Source organism: Protopterus annectens, chromosome 2.part2 (assembly GCF_019279795.1).
Source record: "Protopterus annectens isolate FY-2018-M chromosome 2.part2, PAN1.0, whole genome shotgun sequence".
Classification (NCBI taxonomy): Eukaryota; Metazoa; Chordata; order Ceratodontiformes; family Protopteridae; genus Protopterus; species Protopterus annectens.
This window is the reverse complement of record NC_056730.1, coordinates 1,115,568,111-1,115,591,065: the sequence shown is the minus strand read 5'-3', so window position 1 is coordinate 1,115,591,065 and position 22,955 is coordinate 1,115,568,111. Positions and strand designations below refer to the sequence as shown.

Sequence of the window (22,955 nt, the reverse complement as noted above, 5' to 3'; positions counted from 1 at the left end):
CACATACCCCCACACCCATAACCAAGAGTCACCAGGAAAAGACTCACCCCAAACCAAGTACAATTAAATAGTCTACTAATAAATATGTACTGGTGAGTGGTGACTCCATGGTAGGGGACACAGATTCTACTATCACAGGGTTGGACAGAAACAGGGTGATGGTAAGCTGTGTTTCAGGTACCAAGGTCTCTGATGTCTGAAGTGCCCTCAAGGCAAACAAGTATGACTACAGCATGGTGATGGTCCATGTGGCCATAAATGACATGGTGCACAAAGCCCAAATGGATATGACAGAGACATTTCCATGCTCTCTATTCATGTATGAAATGCAGAAAGGACTGTGGTATAGAGCAGAAACCTACCTTCTCCATGGCAGTTTCAGTTATATTCTCCCAATTTAATCATGATTTAGATGTAAATAAAATCACTTCAGTTTGAGGAAACTACTTTGCTTTACTTCACTGTAAAAGTAAAAATCATAGTTGCACTTCCTTCCTCCTTCGACGTAATTTTGATACTATAGCTGGGGGTGATTTTGGTTCCCATGTGATAGCTTCATAAACTGAAGAGTGTGTGTGTGTGTGTGTGTGTGTGTGTGTGTGTGTGTGTGTGTGTGTGTGTGTGTGCTGCACAATCTTTCAAAATGAAATATTAAAGGGAACTTTATTATCAGTTCTGATCAACATTTCAACAGTTTAAATTCAAGAGTACCTTATGGCTCAGTTATTTCTCTTCTAAGCAGAGTTAAATGGAAAGTTTCCTGTATGAGCTACTATAAGAATAAGAAAAATACAAGAAGTTCAGTTTTGTTCTTTTTATTAAGATGTATTTTATCACTTACTTCTATTTTATTTTACATGTTATATTTTACCATGCTAACTTAATTCCTTTCTTAGTTCTCATCTGGAAAAACGAAATAAAAATGAATTTGCTTCTAATTGCTTTTCTGTCTATGGTTATATAAAAAGCTATTTAGTATTTGGGGTGAAAATTAAAATAATAACTGGAGGAGACCTTCATTCATTTACACTCTCATATAAAGTCAAGTTTAAGAGCAGGATATTTTGCTGATCAAGGGTTTTCTGTGTTAGCTACAAAACTATATTAGACACCTTGCCTTACCAAAAACTACCCTTCCTGTGCACGTCTTTTTACAGCATCAGCATCACCACCAGGATTTGAAAGGATAACAGGAAATGCATGCTTAAGAATAGCATACCTTTATAAAAAGAAGAAGCTGTAATGTGTGCAGTTGCTAGTAGGCATGTAAAGATGTGATATATTCACTCAATCCGCTGAGATATGCTTTATTGTACAGTGCAAACAGAGGAGAACAATAAGAAACTTCTATCTAGTTTGGTATGTCTTTTAGTCAGTTTCTACGAGTATGTTGCATGGAATCTTCTTACATTGGGTACAACACATACTGATATTGGGTATGAATCATACATGCATGGCATTTTTGGCAACTGCAGAAAAATCTGAAAATAGAAGTAAAGAAATTAAAAAAAATATTGATTAATCAAAGTTAAAGAAACATCTTCATAAATATGGAAATCAGTAGTAGGCCTACTTTATAAGCAAAAAATATTTTACTTTTTTTGAGTTGCACTTACTGTTTCAAGGTTTACAGAGATATTTTACGAAAGTTGTATATTTTGATGTGTTGCTGATTTTATTTTAATTTGAGGTCTTACACAGTACTTAATAGTTTATTTCTTATTTTAACCTGCTTTATTGTATATCCATGTAATGTATTACTATGAATTTTAGGAGAGATAGGTGAAAGATGGTATACCAATGGAGAAAAAATGCATTTCTTGGAGGACATGGTAACAATGGATACATCTTATTCCTATTACCAATCTGAGATCTCTTGTAAAATAGCATTTCAAATTCCTAGAAAGGTATTAACTGTTTCTAACTGATTAGCTGTTTGCTATGCTATGAACTTGCAGTGCAAGCTGTCCTCTCCTGTTGCCTGAAATGTTTTGATGTCCCAGGAGTATGACATTGCTGGTAATTTTTTTCTTGGAGATAACATCATCTGTATTGTACTGGAGTAGATGCTTCAGAGAGTGCCAAGGAGGGTGCAGTAGTTTTAACATGTGAATTAATTTGTCGAGTGGCTTTGGTTTGTGTTTCAGCAAATAATTAAGGCTAGCAAGCTTCTCTGATTTCAGATATGCACATTACATCATGTGGTCGACACCATGCCCATGCAAGCTAGTTTTGGCTTGCCTGGAGATCTGAGGTCCAATTATTTGATTTTATCAGAGTATCAAAACTTCTCTGAGGAGGTCCATTATTTTTTGTGGCTTTGGTGATACCAGTCCTCAAGAAAACATCTTTGTGTACAATCTTCTGAGTGATTATCATCTTATCTTACATTGAATGCAAAAAATTGAGACAGCTGACCTGAATAGTGTTAACGTGGCTAATATACTCCATGCTTGAAGGGAGACATAGAAAGTGTTCATGTTGTCCCACTTCCATAGCCTGTGCTTATCAATATGGCCTATACAAGTGAACATAGTCCTCTGATATAAAGTAAATGACTATGTAGTGGGTTGCAGGCCTGGCAATAAGTAAACCACTGCTGAAACTACTTGAATGAGCAAGAATGAAACAAAGGCTTGAAAAGGTCCAGAAACAACAGATGAAATGCTGCATGTAGCTGACAATTATATGGCATGTGGACAGACTGCGGTCAGTTACAGTTTAGAACCAGCCACTGATTCATTCATAACTAAACAGGGTACTCAAGTGTGAGCTAAGTGGCAGAGGATAACAAGCCTGGTTGTTGCAGGTAGAAAAATATGTAGACAAAGACCTATTCAGCAAGCACTGGTTAAACTGCAACAAATCAGATACTAAAAAGCATGGGTCAGTGCCTGGGGAATAGGACACAACCTTCATTTATACCTAGTTAGCATGCAATCCTAGGGAATGGGACACCACCTTCACTAATACCTAGTTAGTTTGTATGCAATTCTAGGGGATAGGACACCACCTTCACTAATACCTAGTTAGTATACAATCCTAGAGAATGGGATCACTTCACTAATCCTTAGTATGCAATCCTAGGGAATGGGACACCACCTTCACTAATACCTAGTTAGCATGCAATCCTAGGGAATGGGACACCATCTTCACTAATACCTAGTTAGTTTGCAATCCTAGGGAATGGGACACCACCTTCACTAATACCTAGTTAGTATGCAAGCCTAGGGAATGGGACACCACTTTCACTAATACCTAGTTGGCATGCAATCCTAGGGAATGGGACACTAACTTCACTAATATCTAGTTAGCATGCAATCCTAGGGAATGGGACACCACCTTCACTAATACCTAGTTAGTATGCAATCCTAGGGAATGGGACACCACCTTCACTAATACCTAGTTAGTATGCAAGCCTAGGGAATGGGACACCACTTTCACTAATACCTAGTTAGCATGCAATCCTAGGGAATGGGACACCAACGCCACTAATACCTAGTTAGCATACAATCCTAGGGAATGGGACACCACCTTAACTTATACCTAGTTAGTATACAATCCTAGAGAATGGGATCACTTCACTAATACTTAGTATGCAATCCTAGGGAATGGGACACCACCTTCACTAATACCTAGTTAGTATGCAAGCCTAGGGAATGGGACACCACTTTCACAAATACTTAGTTAGCATGCAACCCTAGGGAATGGGACACTAACTTCACTAATATCTAGTTAGCATGCAATCCTAGGGAATGGGACACCATCTTCACTTATACCTAGTTAATATGCAAGCCTAAGGAATGGGACACCACTTTCACTAATACCTAGTTAGCATGCAGTCCTACGGAATGGGACACCACCTTCACTTATACCTAGTTAATATGCAAGCCTAAGGAATGGGACACCACTTTCACTAACACCTAATTAGCATGCAGTCCTAGGGAATGGGACACCAACTTCACTAATACCTAGTTAGCATGCAGTCCTAGGGAATGGGACACCACCTTCACTTATACCTAGTTAATATGCAAGCCTAAGGAATGGGACACCACTTTCACTAATACCTAATTAGCATGCGGTCCTAGGGAATGGGACACTAACTTCACTAATATCTAGTTAGCATGCAATCCTAGGGAATGGGACACCACCTTCACTTATACCTATTTAATATGCAAGCCTAAGGAATGGGACACCACTTTCACTAATACCTAGTTAGCATGCAGTCCTAGGGAATGGGACACCACCTTCACTTATACCTAGTTAGTATGCAGTCCTTTAATGGCCATCTAGTAGATGAGCAGTGTATAACTTTGCTGTGTAGTTTTCTGAAAAAGTTTTTGCACCCATTTTCTACATCAAATTATTGAAGACAAAAAAACCTGGACAATAACCCAGTTAGTGTTATTCTTCAGATAGGCTCTGTGTAGTAACATTTGAAAAAATACTCCAGTAACTAACTTCTCTCTTCAGCAGGAGTAATAACTCAGTATTAATACTTAAGTAATAATACAAAAGTCAAACAATGATATGGAGTGCAAAATGTTATGACCTCAATGATCATGTGGACAGTCTTAGAAAGAATAAGAAACCCTATGCCTTTGCATCTGTTACTGATGATGATGATGTCAGAGGCACATGTGATCCCTAGGATGTAAAACCAGTCCTGAACAATATTGCACTGGATGACAATGACTGTTCATTAATACAGCCTAATCATTGACGTATCACAAATGAAACCCAAGAGGCACTAAGGCAAAGTGCTGTACAAAGTATATACAACAATAAAGAAAACAAAGAGGATACAGCGATGCACCTCACATATGATAATTTAGGATCAAAGGTGAAGAAAGTGCAGTGATAATGAGGCAAGGCAATGGATTATTACTTCCAGGGTACTGTTTTTTTATGTCTGGGTATTTTCCTACATTAAATACTCATCATAAAATATCCAGATGAAAAGAAGCTTAAACACATTGCAAAAACATAGAAAAGTAAACGTGAAAGAATATTTTAAATTCCAAGACCGATGAAAGGCAAGTGAAAACAGACTGTTTACTTTTTGTCCCTATTTAACAAGCACAACAGTGACAAAAGCAGCAGAGACTGCATTCAACTTTTAATCTGCAGGGTTTCATGCTGGGAGGTACAAGAATGCGGAGGAGGAAGCTGGTAACAGTGATGCTGCAGAAATACTATCTGCAGCAGGATTCAGAACAAAATTAGAGGAATACCCGCTGAGATATGGAAACACAGAATACAATGACAAGGAAGGAATGCTTAGTCACACCTATAACATCTGCTGAAGCTGTGCAGTTACTAATTATTCCAAGAAGGCATGACTCTATTTTAATATTTCTAAACTGTCAGAGATGTAAATCCTTCCATTTCATGTCAGTTTTTACCAGATTATGCCATTCCACCTTAGCATTCAATGCATCTTATTCCCACAGTGTCTCTACCTTTCTAGCTGATAAGGAACAGAAGAAAGAAGGAGTTACTGATGTCCCAATGTGTGTGCGTGTGTGTGTGTGTGTGTGTGTGTGTGTGTGTGTGTGTGTGTGTGTGTGTGTGTGTGTGTGTGTGTGTGTGCGTGTATGTGTGTGAGGGGGCTGAGGGGAAGAGACAGCAACAACAACCAAAGAAATAGCAGTCCGAATACCACTTCTGAGCAAATCATTTTAATTATATATTTACACTTACTCTTTACATTATTATAGTGATGCAAGGGACAAAGTCCAAAATGTACAATACTGTAACAAATTATCACAAAACAAACAACTGTAAAGTCAGCAATAAGTTAAAACACTGTGACATTTGTGATGCTTTTAAAGTGATTAGCTGAAAGATGGAATGTGCTGAGGTAAAGAATCTGACCATATTACATATATGGCTGTAGTAGATGAAAGCTTAAATAAACAAGCACACTGTTAAAATGGTGGAACTGAGCAGGCAAATCACCATCATCTTTATTTTGCCTTGGCACACTAAAAATTCCTTCCTGAAAAAAGCAAGTCTTTGCCAGTGTTGAATTGTGGCCTGCTGAATACTGGTACTGTTAGGGTGTAATGACAGCTGCTATAGGACTATGAAGTGACTTTCAGAAAAAATGTGTGTCACACAGTGTATTTGTAATCATGGAAAATAAACTGAAATATTCTTTTTCCAAGTTCATTTGCACTACAGAAGAAGACAGTGTATGTATCTGCTACTGCGCACATGCTCATGTATTACAGAACAGCAGTTGGTAATCAGTCAAGGCCATGTTACTATCTGCTGCTTCCTCAGGGTCATTTATTTTTTTACAAGTGCATGTGCACATTAGAAATAGCAGAACCTCTAGATGCTCACTATTTGTAATCATGTAAAATACACAGGAATATTCCATTTATCTATATATGGCTATTAATGCACAGAACCAGCTCTCAGTAAATAACACGCTTCAAAGACTCAGGACACCTATACTACGTATTACTTCCCCAAGTGTACAGGTTCCAGATGTTCAGGTGTGGTGTGTACTAGAACATGCACCTGCTAATAGCGCATCGACTGATAATTGTAATCATATAAATGTATACCACCCACTGTTAGCAGTGCTAAAGCTGGTATCTGCTGTTAAAAAAAAATCAGGATGAAGTGTCAGCTGGTCTCAGTGTAGAAAGTCATTCAAAGCATTCATAAATTATTGTTCACCTTAAAAACATCAATAAATACTTAAAACACTTCTTATACATTATATGTGAATGACATTAGCTCCTCTTCATATTATCCCAGTCATCAGTTAATGAAGTCACCCAGATGAATAAGAAAACCCTCACTGATTGAAGCTTAGACTAAGCTGCAGCTTTAAAATATAAACTAATATTTTAGCATTCACTTTCAATACTAGTTTGTACACTAACAGACTAAGCAGCAGGTATAGATTTTTATTGTTACGTCTCCTGAAGGTCGACAGTTGCAAGACTGAGGTGCGTGTGTATGAATACATGCATGTGCCTTTCTGTATTTCTGTATGCGTTTTCTAAGATGGCAGTATAAAGGAAAAGACGGGCATATATTTTAAAATGACAGTAAAGTCTGAACCACTTTCAGCTGTATCTTGCTAGGAAAGGAACAGGTCTTGCAGCATTAAAGACTTTTCAGCTTTGAAATGGCTTAATATGTTCTCTACAAATTATTGCTATTTTTTTTTTTTATTTATAGATTTTTTTTTAAGAAAGGAACAAGGAATACAAATCAGTAGAATTTTCAAGCAAGTCAACATTTTTCTTGTAATGCCACCTAGGCATCGAACTCAAACTGACAATTTTGATGTTCTCATTCCAATGCAGTGTTCTTCAGAAATTTGGATGGCCAATGTTTTACTAAGAACAATGTAGACATTTACACACAGAGAAGGGAGATGGCCTATCCAGACAATGGTTTTCTTTTCTTGCAGCTTACTCATGCCTGTTTTATATTTAAGATATCTTTGTTCTTCGAAACAGTGGGGCTTTGCAGATCAGACTTAATAATACTGACACATGTCTGGCACTTGTCTTAGCCAGTTTATGCTATGTATAAAACTGAATGGTTATAGAAATACATGAACTGCAAAACTGGTGAGATAAATAAAAGTAAGAGAGAAACCTGCAACAAATAGATGGCTGCAACTCTGATTTAGAATGATAGGTTCACAGTTAAGTATTCAGCCTGCAGAGCATTACAGGCCTAGTCATTAAACCATATTCAAAAGTTTCCTCCACCCACTAGAAGGGCAACACCAGAGAAAGTAAAGGAGAATTTAGGGCTCTTCGTCTGACTAGGTTTACTCTGGATGGTGGCACCTGTGATACTCTGCTTGACACATAGTGGAAGCTTGTTCTAGAGGTGTGGTATAATCATTGAGATAAGAAAGTGCCATGACAACGTGTCTTACTTATCTGTTGATGAAGCCTTAGTTTCTTTAACCTGGGGATTTGAGAGTACATTTTTCTTGCAAGGAACTGGAGGTCAAGGAGGGTTGGGTCATTCATGGCTTGAAAGGCTAGACAAAAATCACCACGGAAGAGTCTGCAAGAAATGAATACAAGGAAAGGGTTGCTAGCCTGTCAGGGTAACTGAGTGTTTAAAGGCCATTTTCTTCCTTTTTACTTATAAATTTCTGAGGTTTCTCAACTTGAATGATATGATTCAACAAGTACATGCAATAAGGGGAATTATTCAATAATGGGTGTGATAAGTGATGAGTAAAGGGGAATTAAGACTTTTTTCAGATCTAGAAGAAATGGTTTTGGAAACTATTTGGATCAGATTGAAGAGTTTTTCAACTACTGTGGAGACATGATAGTCAAAAGAGAAGGAAGTATCAATAACAGTGCCTAAATCCATGCCAGTATCTCACTGGAGTATGACTTGTAAATGCTCTGTTTACAAAATGATCTGTGCACATTTTTTCACATTTATTTTGACACCATTGTACTTGCATCAGTTGTTAAAATACCCTGACCCATGCCGGTATACAGTCATCAACATACGGATATAACCAAAGGTCAGGAGTATTGGCTTGAATGTCTGAGAAATAGAAGCCATAGAGAAGGTGATCCAGCATTGAGTCCCATGGCATAAACTGGTAACGTTTTTACTTTCAGAGGTGGTACCTGCAACTCTAACCACATGAGTTATTTAGGGCAACTAGTTAGCTATCAACAATACACCATGTGAAGTTATCTTTAATTTACAAGCCTGAAAGTAATAACTTATATATGGATTACTGTCAAAGGCCTTCATCAGCTGCAGGCATGCTGCATGTAATGTGTAACCCCTATCTGCACCTTCAATGACTGAAGAATTCAACAAGGTTAAACAAGACTTGCCTTTGACAAAGATGGATTTATGCAAATCCAGGGTTAAGAGATTTTCAAAGTCCAGATTAATCAGATAGTATCTTCCATAGCTTAATTTATGAGACTAGCAAGACTAACAAGGTAATAGCTATCAGGGTCTGTGGTTGAGTCTCCCTTGTGTAACAACTTTATGATGGCTGCTTTCTCGGCTTCAGAAAGGTAACCAGTGGAGAGGATTAGATTAAAGAGATTAGTAGGCTGCAATTGGCATTAATAATCAGGCAACCTGGTATGTTATCAGGAGCCACTGATTAGGTGTTTTTAGCTTTTGAAAGGGCTGACAGGATTTTTCCCTAGTAGTCATAAGGAGTGGCTACACCTGTGGAATCTGTGAAATATTTACAACTATGGGTACTGTAAATTTTAAACTAAATTTGTCAGCTAGAATATTACTATTTCCTTTTGGTCAGAGGGGGTATTATTATGTGGACTAGCTCTAAACACTGCTGGGCATTAGTTCTTAACTTATTGACTTAGTTACAAAAATGGTTACTTGTGTTTCAATGGCTATTTTTAGTTCATATTCAGATTTTTAGCTTCTTAATGCCATCCTTAAGTTTTTTTTTTTTCTAATTTGCTTAAGTGTGCTTTTAAGATATAATGGGACCTTTTATAAGCATTAAGTAATTTCCTGCTCTTGGTGTGTAGTTTAATTATAAGTACATCTCAGCACAGGGATTTCTTTTTTACTTTCTCATTAGATTTGATCTGCATAAGGGGTCTATGTTTAGCCATCGAATAACATTTGCATTGAACGGCTAAACATCAAACCCTATCCATTGAATGTTCAGTCAACAAATACTCATTTCAGCGAACAGGAAAGTAACTAGTTGGCCAACACTTCCTCATCTGCCCTTGTCCCTGCTGTAGTGTGGTCTTGGAGTTGGTATATATATAGTTAGGGGGGGTGGGGGTCAAAGCCCCCCCACCTGGGTAGATTCAAAATACTGCATTGTGTGAGGCAGGGAAGTGTTGGTTAACTAGTTACTTTCCCTGTTGAAAAAAATAAATGTTCGCTGAATTAATCTTTGATGGATAGGGTTTGATGTTTAGACATTCGATGCAAATGTTATTCAATGGTTAAACATGGACCCCAGAAAATACTACCTTATTAATTGCTATTTATGTGGGAGGAAAAGTCAGAGGCACAGGTGGTGGCTTTAGCAATAGGGTTCAAAGGAGGAAGACTACAGCAGCATTTGTTTAGGTCATTAAGTAATTGAAGGTTTGCTTTTGAGAAATATCTAAATACCAAGTTATTTGGAGGGGAGGCAACACTGGTTTTAAAGGAAAAAGGTCATTGATTTATGGTCTGATTTAAACTGGAGATGATAAATATGGAGGTGTGCAAAAAGAGCAGATTCTTGTGAAGATAACAGCAAGGCAATTTGGGCCCCCATGGGAAGGTAAATTATTTGTACAAGGAATTGCGCATGTATAATGTCAAGGAAGTCTTGAGAATGTCAACCATTGACAGTATAGCTCAGCAGGTTTACTGATTGTTAGTTGAACTCCCTCTATATAAATATGTTGAGATTAATGGGGACTTGAGCTGAGTCATTAAAATGGCTATTGCGGTCAGTAGGGGATACTGAAGGTGTTCTATGTATTAAATGGTAATTAGGCTTATTTAGCGTGATTTGGACAATTAAGAGTTCAAATTTGTGCTTGTAAGGAATCAGTCAAGAAGTAATATATCCTTGGTAAATACTGATACTCCCCCACATTTGCCAGTAGGTTTGAAGCCATAACAGGCATTACATCTCAGGAGCATGAGTGCTTTCACTGCTCTGAAACCATGTCTCTGTAACTTTATGTACATTAATGCATTTAAGTTACACGATGATCTCAAGTTTGGACATTGTTTTGTTAAGACTTCTGGCAATGCAAACACCGACCTTAACTTATTCCATATTAAAATGCACTAGGTAGAGAATGGACTCTGATTAAAAAATGTCACCATTGGCGACAAAGGTTTTAGCTATTCTGTGAAATCCATGGAAAGAGGGGGCAGACTGTTGTTGATCAAGCAGGAAGGCTTCCCAGTCATCCCATACTGGCTCCCCCTAGAATGACACCAGCTGCATACTGCATTATTAAAGTCAATTATCTTGTCTTTAAACCTTATAGGTCCATAGCTGAATACTAGGCTAACTATCCTTAAGGGCCATTTTAAGCCTAGCCAATAATCCAAGATCAGAATCAAACCCTGTACCTTAGGTCTATGAGGCAAAGACCTTAACCATTATGCTAAAACCACCACCTAATCTTGGCATCATTTTGAGCGATGGCAAAATACCCAGTATCGCTACTTGCGTATTATCGCAACCACTTTTCGGAGGTGGCATACTTTACACTGTTTTCCCCGAAACTATGTCTGTTAATGGAAGAAGGGTATTATAAACTGTTAACCAGTTTTGGGTCACACTGTGTTGCACATACGAACAGGAAACATGGCAAATTTGCTGTTTGCAGGTAGTGCCCTTGGCCGAAGTAAACACATGACTGCTGCTTTACGGCCGTAAATGTTACGTGAAATTCCAACTCACCAGGGTCTAAACAAGAGAAGCACCACCTTTCAAAGTCTGTGAAATGTTACTACTCCTTACAGGTAAATGTACCTGTTATGATTATTGCCGACCAAAACTCACCCCATACACTCCTCAGTAGCATTATGTTTGGTAAGATCAGAACTAGGAATTCAGGGTTTTTGATCCAGGGAAGGAGTGTGAATGTATGCTTTCTTGCATACAGTTGCACTGTAATTTATTGCCATGATTGCAAGTGCCGTGTGTTAATTTTTCCCCATACTTCATTTGCTATATGAAGTTTGTTTCCCACTCCGAGTAGTACACATTCAACAACATGTTCCACAATAAAATAACCATCATTCTTCACTGCACTGACAAGGAGCAGGCATGTCGATCGCATTATTCATGACCTGACGTCAGTAAAGGACGCTAAAAAAGAAATGTCCCCCTTATTCCTCTTCCAAACCCATTACCAATGTCCCACAACAGCAGGTAACACTTCACAACAACCTTTTATAGTTAACAGATATACTTTGAGTCAAAATGAAGATTTATTGCATGTTGCAAATGTGGTTGCGATAATACGTAAGTACCCCAGTATCTTTCCTGCCTCAGACACAAGCACAGCAAGGTCAATCATATTCCTCTGCAAATCTCTCTGGATAGAGTGCCTAAGGTCATATTTGGATCACTGGATCATCATAATTTCATTTTTCAGGAATGGAAGGATTCTACACTTCTACTCCTCTTCCCAGCATTAAATGTTACATTATCTAAAACCAGTACTAACCTCCTCTACAACTCTCTATCAATCAAGTTGTATTTCTTCTTTTTCTCTCCCTCTCTAATCTTTACAGTCTTAACATCTGCATAATTACTGATACCTTCTCTTACAGTGTTTTCACATAAGATATTTTTGTTATTTACAATGTAAGGCAGGGCTATTTTGTTTTCATGTTTGAACCATTGTTGACAAGTGTATGCAGCCTTTTCTTAAACATGCTATTACTCACTGTCTTTTATCAATATCCATACTGCAGATCCAAAATATTACTCTGTTTACATGTTTTAATCACCATCTGTGGACATACTGCTGTATGGTGTGTGTGTGTGTGTGTGTGTGTGTGTGTGTGTGTGTGTGTGTGTGTGTGTGTGTGTGTGTGTGTGTGTGTGTGTGTGTGTGTGTGTGTGTGTGTGTGTGTGTGTGTGTGTGTGTGTGTGTGTGTGTGTGTGTGTGTGTGTGTGTGTGTGTGTGTGTGTGTGTGTGTGTGTGTGTGTGTGTGTGTGTGTGTGTGTTATTCTTCCTCAGTGTTGACCCTGGTCACTGCCCTACTCCAATTAACAAATATATATAAATAAGTAGGTAAATAATAAATCCAGGCTGGTGAGTGTGGTGTCTGTATGTTTGATAAAAGAGAAATCTATTACTGAAATATTAATATGAATGGATTCAGTCTCGGTAGCTTTAAGGGCTTGTATTTTGTAGCTTTGGGACTCACAGAGCTATGTTTACTGGCTATGGATGTTTAGGGTGAAAGTGGGGTATTTCTGTGTGAACTAAGGGTTTTGAGGTGACAGGGTAGCCTAAATCCCCACACAAACTGAATCATTGTGAGGTAGAAGCAAAAGCTTTTCTGTAAGCACGAGGCAGTTGTGACACTGTCTCATAATACCTAGCATTATTAGGCTTCCTACAGAAGGGTCAGCAGCTGATTGAGATTCCATAATGGTCAGTAAAAGGTGTATGAGAAAACAGGACAGCTTGATAACCTACTCTTGCTATAAGGCAGAAGGATATGATAGGTTGGACTAGAAAATGATAATACAAGATGTGGGCAGATGCTAGAAGAATATGAGATGTAACTGTGGTTTCAATAACTAGAAGACAACACAACAAGTAATAGTAGCAGAATATATAACTGCAAAAATAAATAAAAAAGAAAGAAATAAAGAACAAGAATATCTAGCAACAGTAAAGTAACCAGTAACATGTAACAAGTGGTGCAAATACTAGCTGAAGTACCAGGTTAAGGTTAATCTGACCTGTATCTAATTAGTAGCAACAATGAGCATCAGGTCATCTGACCCACTGTCTGCAGGTGCAGTAGCTGTACAGCTATAGTTATAGATAGTCTGAATAGTTTCAAGTGTAATAGTTGTGCAGCAAACAATTACAGTGCAGTTAACAGGGCAAACAGCATGAACAGTAAAGTATAACAGGTAGTTGTAATCCAATACTGTCTTAGTGCAGTACTGAGGAGCAGTAGCTTTAAATGTCATTTACAGGAGAGCAATCCGTAACAATTAGTAGCAAACAGCAACACAACAACACCAATCACCAAAAAGTACAATAACTGACATAATACATTAGTTTCTAACTTGTATCAATAATGGCCACCATCACAGATTACCTGAAATAGTATAAGCAGTTGTGCAATATTACCTTAGATGATACCTCTCAACCTCTTAGAGCAAGAAATCTGGACAAAGCCATAAATAAGTGGGACAAAAGCCCCAAAAAAGGAACAATTTTTAAATATTGTTTTTATAAACTTAGAAAGTTGATAGAATAAGAGGTTGTGCATTAGTATAAATTTTCTGAAAGGTATGAAGTTTGAAAGTCAAATGTCTGTCAGTTTTTTCTAACTTCAGTCTTTGCTTGCAACTAATTTGCCAGAAAAAACACAATTTTATAAAAAACAGGTCAAAAATATGAGACAAAATCTGGACATTCTGCAAAGATCTGGACAGTTGAGAGGTATGCCTTAGATATTTCCAGTAATGAACAACAATGCAACAACAGCAAGGTACTTAACAATAATAACAGTACAGTTAACAGAACAACAGTGATAATTTCAATGAGTCAGTTAAAAAGCTGGCAACTTCCACTCTAAGTATTAAGGCAATAGTAATAAAGTCTATGGGGCTAACTTTTACAAGCAAATGATCAGATAAACAATAAAAAAGACAAAAATGTATACTCTGTGTAACACACAATAGTATAAATTGCATTGAGATAGATTATTAAGTGTACTGGTCACTTTCTGAAGCAAGTATATGTAACAAACCTTTGGAGTTGGACATAATGCCCTTAGCATAAAGAATGACAAATTATACAGTTAGCAATTAAAAAATAAGTGTGTTGCCTTTGCATTTCATTTTACTGATGTGGATGGCCACCTGAAATTATTCTCAGATCTGAAAACCTCTGACATGATATCATGAAAGACTGAACTCGCAATGCCTCACTACCTAAATTGATGTATGTGTGTGTTCTCATGCTAAAACAATCTATGATATTTGTTTACTTCCTAGAAACAACATGTTTTTGCAGGTAAAACACCTTACATTGAGACTATATTGTAAGTGGGACCTTGCATTTCAAAGAAGTATATTGCTATGTTTATCCATATTTTTTCTTAAATGTATGTAAATCATCACCTGATACCTATCACAGCACTGAAACTAAAAAAAAAAAACAAACACAATACAATCTTCCTTTTTTTCTATAAAATCACTTACAGCTTTCTTTAACATGAGGAGTATAACTGTAAATTAAATTAACTGTAAAACAAAAATGCTTCAGAAAGTGACAAATACATAAGCACTATCACTGTCACTAGCACTGTCACTGTCACTAGCACTTTACACTATCCATGATGCAAGGTGCAGTCAGTCACATAAACAATAGCAGATAATGAGTTTAACCAGAATACTGAATGTTAAATGGAGATTTGCTGCATATGTACAGTACTAAAACTGGGGTTCAATTAATAACGCAGTAAGTAACAAAACAAAACACAGATCTGGGTTGATTACTTTGTCTAGTATCAGGCAAATGAATAAGTATCAGCAATGTCCTAGATTCCAGCTTAACAACAAACACAAACAAAAACTGTCACAGAAGTTAATGAAAATGATGCTCTACAACAAGGATCCAAATGTTGCCTTATCTTTCATAGACTTGGCTTGTACTGCTTGCCCAACAGAATTTACACTGCTCTGCATCCCAATCTAAGCAAACCTCACTTCTTGTAATTTAAATCTGTAAGGCCCCATCCCTGCAGAAGCTAGTCAATTACATCTAGCCTATTTCCCCACAGAAGCCTGTTGGTCAGAAACAGGCAGTCTGATAATTGTGTAGAACCTAAGCTTAGGTAGCTGGTACGTGGAAGGCTCTACAGCCACCAGAAGCTGGTACAGTGCAGACCTGGTCCTAAGTAGCCAATATAATCCTTCTAGTGCATTGAGTCAGTGAGAACCCAGATGGAATGCTTGGTGATATTCTCCTCTTACTCTGTAGTTCCCTGGTTTGTTTCCTGACTTATCAGTTGACCATATTTCACTATCACTGCACATTACCTGCTCTCAGACAGTACTTTTCAAAGAATCAGAAATATACAGTGTTTTGTCTTTGTCTCATGTACTATAGGATTAATAACCCTTCCAAATGATGAGGTATTCTGCCCTCTGTTAATATCCATGTGCATTATCTATGTGCATAAAATCATATCTATAACCATGTAAAATAAAGCAAAATATTCCTATTGCCTTCATGCATTACACAATATTTACAGTAATGTAAAATAAAATGAAACATTGCACTTACTAGTACTTGGCCTATTAGTTCTGTTAAATGGGCATTAGAACAGAAGATGCTGAATACCAAGTTGCTCTAGGCTGCTTCCCCATTACATTTTGCTACTACTTCCGACTATTAAGTATCATACTGGCTGTAAGACAATAGTACTTTTCCAAGAATCAAGTTTTGTACTTTGTTAACTCAAGTGAGTCTCCAAATGTTCATGATTTCAGTACACTGTAACACTTGCATGATTCTAAAGCAATACATTATATCAGTAATCATGTAAAAAATGTATATCCCCTCTGTTATTGTTGGTAAAGTTGATCTTTGCTGTCAAATTACATTTATGCTCAAGGGATTAATTAATCTTGTTATAGAAAAGATGTTTAAAATGTTCATACATTCCTATTCAATTCCAAAGCAGTTATTCCCCAAGCACTTTCAACATTAATACAGGTAACTGTCCTTAAAATCATCCTGGTTATTCTTTAAGTCACCTGGATGAATAAGAACTATTCTCATTTGTAGCTTAGACAGAAATTCAGTTTTAAAATGCAAAATAGTTTTTAGCATTCAGTTAACAATACCAATTTCCACTCTAACAAACCCTCAAGCATAAATATACTTTTACAATCAATTCCGAGACATTTAGAATTGTAATATTGTTTTTTGAATGTACTGTGATATACGAGTGTTTGTGTTCCCCCTTTTGTCATCTCTGTGGCTAGTGTTTACCCCTAACTCACATCTTGTTTAAGTGTCACTAAGGCAAGTTCTTAAAGATGTATCCCTGGTGTCTACTGGTCACCCTGACCCACATATGTACAGTTATACCTGGTATCTACCGCTACTCCAGACCCATGTATTTACAGCTATCCATGGTATCCTGTGGTTCCCCCCCAGTGTTGCAGGATTTGCTCATTAGCCTAACGAAGTGTAGAGGTATGACAGGACACCCCAACCCCCAAACTCAAATTCCCACATTCATTACACACACACACACACACACACACACACACACACACACACACACACACACACACACACACACACACACACACACACACACACATGCACACACACACACGCACAAACACATGCACATGCAAAGACACATCTTAATACTGCCTGACCACTAAATTCCCCAGCACTTATTTCTACTGCAGTAGGTGAAAACAAGCTGTCGGCCATGTCCATTAGCATAAGGAGGCTTTGTAAATGCCTTACTGCAGGCAGTTCTGGTGGAGAGAACATGGCTAACAAGCATAAGCCTCTACATAGGAATAACTCATTGGCATGTAGCACTACAGTGCTGCATGTATTCATGTCAATGTACTGCAGAAGGGCTGTCTTTTAAAACAAAAAGTTGTGAAGTGTACTTTTTCTGAATTGTCTACAACATGTAGTCAGGTACCAGTACTCAGTTTTTAGAGATTTGACAGAGTTTCCATTACTTTTATTTACTTGAATATTATTGTTGAATTAAAACCACTATTTTACTCATTGTGACACTGGAAAGTTATGCAATTGTCTGTGTTAGTAGACTAGCTTATCAGAAGTACCTGTACAAAGTTGGAACTCAAGCTACAAAAAATATATTATTGGATCCATTTTTACCATATAAAATAATGCTTCATTTTTATTAGCACAGTTGACTAGTTTTACTTAATGTATACACAGGTTATAAAATATTCATTAAAATTTAATAAAAATAATACAATGCATGAAACTGCAGATTTTGATTTAAGCACAGTAAAAAAGTTGGGAAAATGTAGAAATTTTCTGCCTACAAATTTCCAGTGACCCTAGTTATTCTTACTGTAGTATGCTACCAAACACAGAAGACTCGACAGTTTAATCACTTACCATATAATAACCTGGCAGCAGCTTCTGCAGAAATTCTGCTTCTTTGTGTTCGACCGTCTTAATGATGAACTCATCATCACTTGTTAGAAAGAATAAGGACCCACTAGCACCGGGATTGGAAAGTTCTATTAGAGGTTCTTTGCATATTGAGTACTGGAATAAGAACATAAAAAAACATAAAAATCACATTATGATGAAGTATAATAAATTATTCCACAAGTTCATCTAGGAAACAGCTTCTGAAATGTGAATGGCAACTTCATAAATTTTCTAGCTACCCCATATGCACCAGAATACTGAGAGTCAGACTGAAATGCCAGTTAGTAGGTTCTGCTGAATGTAAAGATGCTGTCACAAAAGATTTTTCATACTGCTCTTGGTATTGTCCTCAGAAGTACAAAAATGCAAAATAAACAGGTATGCATTCTTTGATTTCAAACCCACCAAATGCCATGCAGCTACTACTCTGGTGGGTCACTGCAACGATTCATTTTTTTTTTACATCACCTTATTGTTGTTCCACAAGTTCTATTTGCATGCCTCAACCTCTCTATCAGGGACATAACTAGGTCTTGCATCTCTAGGAGTAGTTCATCACCCTTTATCCCAGAAAGGGCACATTTTGGAAAGCATAGTTTTTTACTGCTGAAAAAAGTCCTGAGAAAGCAGGCTTAATTTAAAAATCCATTTGGTTAACCACACATTCTTAAAAAATATATATAACATACATAATGTAATAAAATAATAGTAAATATGCTAGTTGTGTAATTTGTAGTACATCTTATTTACAAAATTATTTTAAGAAGTGTACACTATTTGGCCCAGTCATCCTGGTTTTGACTAGCGGCTCATGCAACTGATGGAGTGGCAGGAAGGGATAGGTACGCCTGTACCTGGTGGGAGGGCATTCCTCAATGAAACCAGTGGAAAAAAATATAGATGATTCAGCCTCCAAACCCCTCTTGCTTAAATATACTGATTCTATGTTCACATAATCATAGAGAAATGGGAAAGCACTACAAGGAGTGAACCACTGTCAGTGAGATTAGCTGATGCATACACAGAAACGTTGCAGGCCGTGATTTACTATGATAAAGTCTGAACACTGAGTTTCAGATTGGCAAATTAAAATCAACAAGTGAAACTTCATCTGCTGAGAACTCCCCAGCTAGTAAGCAAGCTACATGGCCAAGCTCATAATCTCCATCTCTCCTACCAGTTCTATAAAGATGAGGCAGGGCTCTCAGTTTTTAGCCAGCAATTACTGCTTCGTCTTTATGTTTGTGTGTGAGTGTACGTGTGCATGTGTGTGTGTGTGTGTGTGTGTGTGTGTGTGTGTGTGTGTGTGTGTGTGTGTGTGTGTGAGCGTGTGTGGGGGTTATATCAGCAAGTTGATCTCAACATTACAATAAATGTCTCAAGAACCTGTAGGTCCTTCATCTTATGCAAGAAAATAAATCACAGAAATTACCCTGATCTATTAATTATCCTGTAGCTACTGGTAAGTCTCCTTGAAAAGTATGTACTCATTTGTTATTTGATTATTTAATAAGTTAATTGTTTTATTGTTTTACTATCTGACTAATTTTAATAGGTTTGTCTTAAGAGAATAAATGCATGCCTTTTTTGTTTGATATGTTCTTGCCTGAGAAAGCATTTGTTCGAAAGGTTTTATTTGCACTATTTACATTTATCAGTGACTCTTGGCTCCACACTATTGTTTGTTTATTTTATCATTTGGAGGTCGTGGTGAGTCCGGACTTATAATCCTATTTTTATTGCTTATGTTGTTGTTTTTGTGGATACCGGAATTGACATGAGTGGCTTATGCAATTGACCTTCAACCAGTAATGTACAATACAAGCCGGTAAAACATATTCAAGATTTGATTGATATTAAACAAAATGTACTGTTGTTGGATTTGAACTAAGACGAAGCTGCTATGGAATTTAATTGTAACTTATCCATATAGAAGTATAAAGAGAAACTGCAAGTTTATGAATTGAAAATACAAAGTCTAAAACATTTACAGTGGCAATGTCTTAGTTTTAATGCATATATCCAAACTAAGACTGTTCCACGTGGACTCTGCATCTTAAAAATACCAACATATCAGGCTAAATATCCTGAATTACTTAAAACAATGGCAACAAATTAATTTGGCATGTTCTTTTCAATATATGGGACTGACAAATCAATATTTTGAGCCCACTGAAGTTAGTTTAAAAAATGAAGTAATGGACCTTTATGAAAATCCTGTTAACTTAATAGAAAACATTCACTCCATATTATTTAGCAAAGTCCTGGACAGAATGTTGTATTTTGAGCAGAAGCTCATTGAAATAAAGAGGAGGAAGCTGAAATGTGATATCAATGACTTCAAAAGGGATCATGTGTTTACACGGCCCAATCTGAAATGTGCAGAGAGCATGGGGAACGATTACTTCACATCAGCGAGATGGTTAATTCCATCAATGTTATACAGATTCTTTCAACAATAGCTCCCACTGCACCTCTGGATAGTTCTAACTTGACACCAACTTGGGTTCCTATTACTTGATCGAGTGTTTAGGTTAGAGAATACCTAAACGATCTGGTAATAGCGAAAGCAAAAAACTGTGAACGGCCGATTTAACGCAGGGAACAAATTCCCTTGGCTGTTATGTGGATTTTGCCTTTTTCCCCACTGTAGAACGATCTTGGAGTTGGTATATTTAGTTAGGGGTGTGTGGGGGAGCATAGCCCCCCACATCGGGGTGTGTGTGTGTGTGGGGGGGGGCGAAGGCCCCCATTTTATTTCGGTTTAAATTTTTTTTTTTTGCACCCAAGGGAATTCATTCCCTACATTAAATCAGCCATTCGGTGTTTTAACTTTTCAATATTACCAGGTCCACGTTTAGGTATTCGCTAACCTAAACTTTCAATCAGGTTATATAGACGCCACCAACTTTGCAGGGCTTAACAGATAATTTATCTATGAGGGATATTTCAAATTCCACTGTCTCCAACAATATAACCACTACTGTTAATGCAGACCTCATTATTGCCCTGGACCCTCTGGATTTTCCTTTACCTTAGTGAGATCCCTTTATAATACCACCAAAATGGAAGAGGGCCCACAGACAATGAGGATGGAAAAGTAACAATGTGGAGGAACTATAAGTGAATGCAAAAAACACACTGAAATCCAAACATTAACAGGACAGCTTAATGGTATTGTATTTAATTTATCTAAATGTCTTTTAAATGAAAATGAGATTACAATACTTAATAAGGGACTTACATTTGTTCCTGCTAGTACTTTGGATATTTTTCAAATACTGATGGAATTAAAACTATTCATAAGAAACCTCAATATGAAAATAGCGTTTAACCATACAACACAAAATGTAGAAAATATAGCTGATTTACTTCATAGAAGCAGTATTTTATACCGGTCTAACAATATTGTTTCAGTATTTGAAAGAATGGTTTAAAAGGAACTGTATGAGTTATATGGCTCAAAAAATAATAAACTGTTTTATAATTAGAAATAAGAAGAATATCAAGCTATCCAGTCATAATATAATAATGATAATATTGCTATCAAACCTGCTTATAAGGGCAGGGGAGTGATAGTACTAGAAGCAGAGTATTATATGGATACTATGTCAACTATGTTAAGTTTGGATGGCTATTTGCTTATAAACTGGGAGATAGTTAATAAGATTGTTCATTATGTAAACTTACAAATTTATGGTATATTCCAACAAGGACAAATTTCTAAGAATATATTTAAATATTTATATACTGAAACTCCCATTATTCCCATTACTTATGGGATACCCAAAATTCATAAATCCTTGCAAAACCCACCCCTATGCCATATTGTATCATCTAGAGGCTGGGCCACTAAGCTTATCTCAAAGTTCCTTGAAAACCAGTTGAAAATTGTTCTGGATACCTTGACTATGATTATTAAAAATAGTAGTGATTTTTTACAGCAACTTTTTGACTGGACAAGGACAAATGAGATTATTACTTGTTACATGGTGACATTAGATGTAGATTCACAGTTTACCTCCATCCCTAACACTGAAGGTATTAATCATTTTAAGAACTATATATTAAGTCAATCAAATGTGGCTAATATGAATGTGGATTTGTTATGTTGCTTATTAGAAATTGTTGACTAACAATGTATTTATGTTTCAAAAACATCTGTACAAGCAAGTTAATGGCATGATTTTATTATTTATTGTTTTATTTGTGTCCAGTGTCCACCGTCGAATTATTTATTTATTTATTTATTTAAATTTAAAAAAAGAAGAGGACACTGGATAAATAAGTTGACTACATATTGAACAAATAATTACTTACAACATATACACATACTTACAAGACACAGATACACAACATACACATAGAACATCAGTAGACAACAGACATCTTTATCTGTTAACATGAAGAAAGAAGAAAACACTGAAGAAAAGAATGCAGGCTAAGAATCTGTGAAGTAGTTGCTCTGACAGTTTATAATCATGACAGAGAGTGGTAGTGGTTGAATGGGGAGGAAGAGAATAGAGTGGGATTGAGGGGGCATGGGGTTAGTTTTTTAAGTGGAGTTTAAGGCTGGTTTTTTGGTTTTTTTAGTATTTTGGAGTGAGTTTGTTTGTGGTAATTGTGGGTGGGAGTGAGTGGTATAATTTGGTAGTATTTGAGTTGAGTAGGTTCCATAGAGTGGCTATTGCTTCCTGCTTTGGAGGTGAGCTGTCTGTGCAAAGTGATGGTTTAGCTGTCTAGTGCTGGAATTGGGTAGTCTGGGTAGGTGGGAGGGTTGGAGGGATGGGACATTTGGTGTGGTAATAGGTTGGAGTTACAGAAGAGGGTGATAGTGAGAAGGGAGTGGAGTTCAAGCCAGTGAGCAGCCCAGTTTGCCAGAGGATGCTGGTGAGAGCGATTTTGTGCTAGTGGCCTGTGGCGATGTTCTTTTGTTATGTGATCACTTGTAGCTAGGTTTGCATTGTTTTAGGAGAGCATAATGATAAGTTGAATCAGCAGAGGAAGATAAAGTTGGAAATTTGCTATTGAAATCTTTGCTGCTTCTTT

General features: G+C 37.0%; 1 protein-coding gene across 13 annotated transcripts in view; it reads right to left on the bottom strand.

Moving 5' to 3' along the window:
* PIP5K1B (phosphatidylinositol-4-phosphate 5-kinase type 1 beta) overlaps nucleotides 1-22,955 on the bottom strand; it is a 1,685,295-nt gene that overhangs the window by 459,698 nt on the left and 1,202,642 nt on the right. For all 13 annotated transcript variants that reach the window (XM_044064337.1, XM_044064336.1, XM_044064340.1 and 10 more), the window contains one exon: nucleotides 17,868-18,020. In XM_044064337.1, the coding sequence (XP_043920272.1) occupies nucleotides 17,868-18,020 (153 nt within the window). The remainder of the gene's footprint in view (nucleotides 1-17,867; nucleotides 18,021-22,955) is intronic.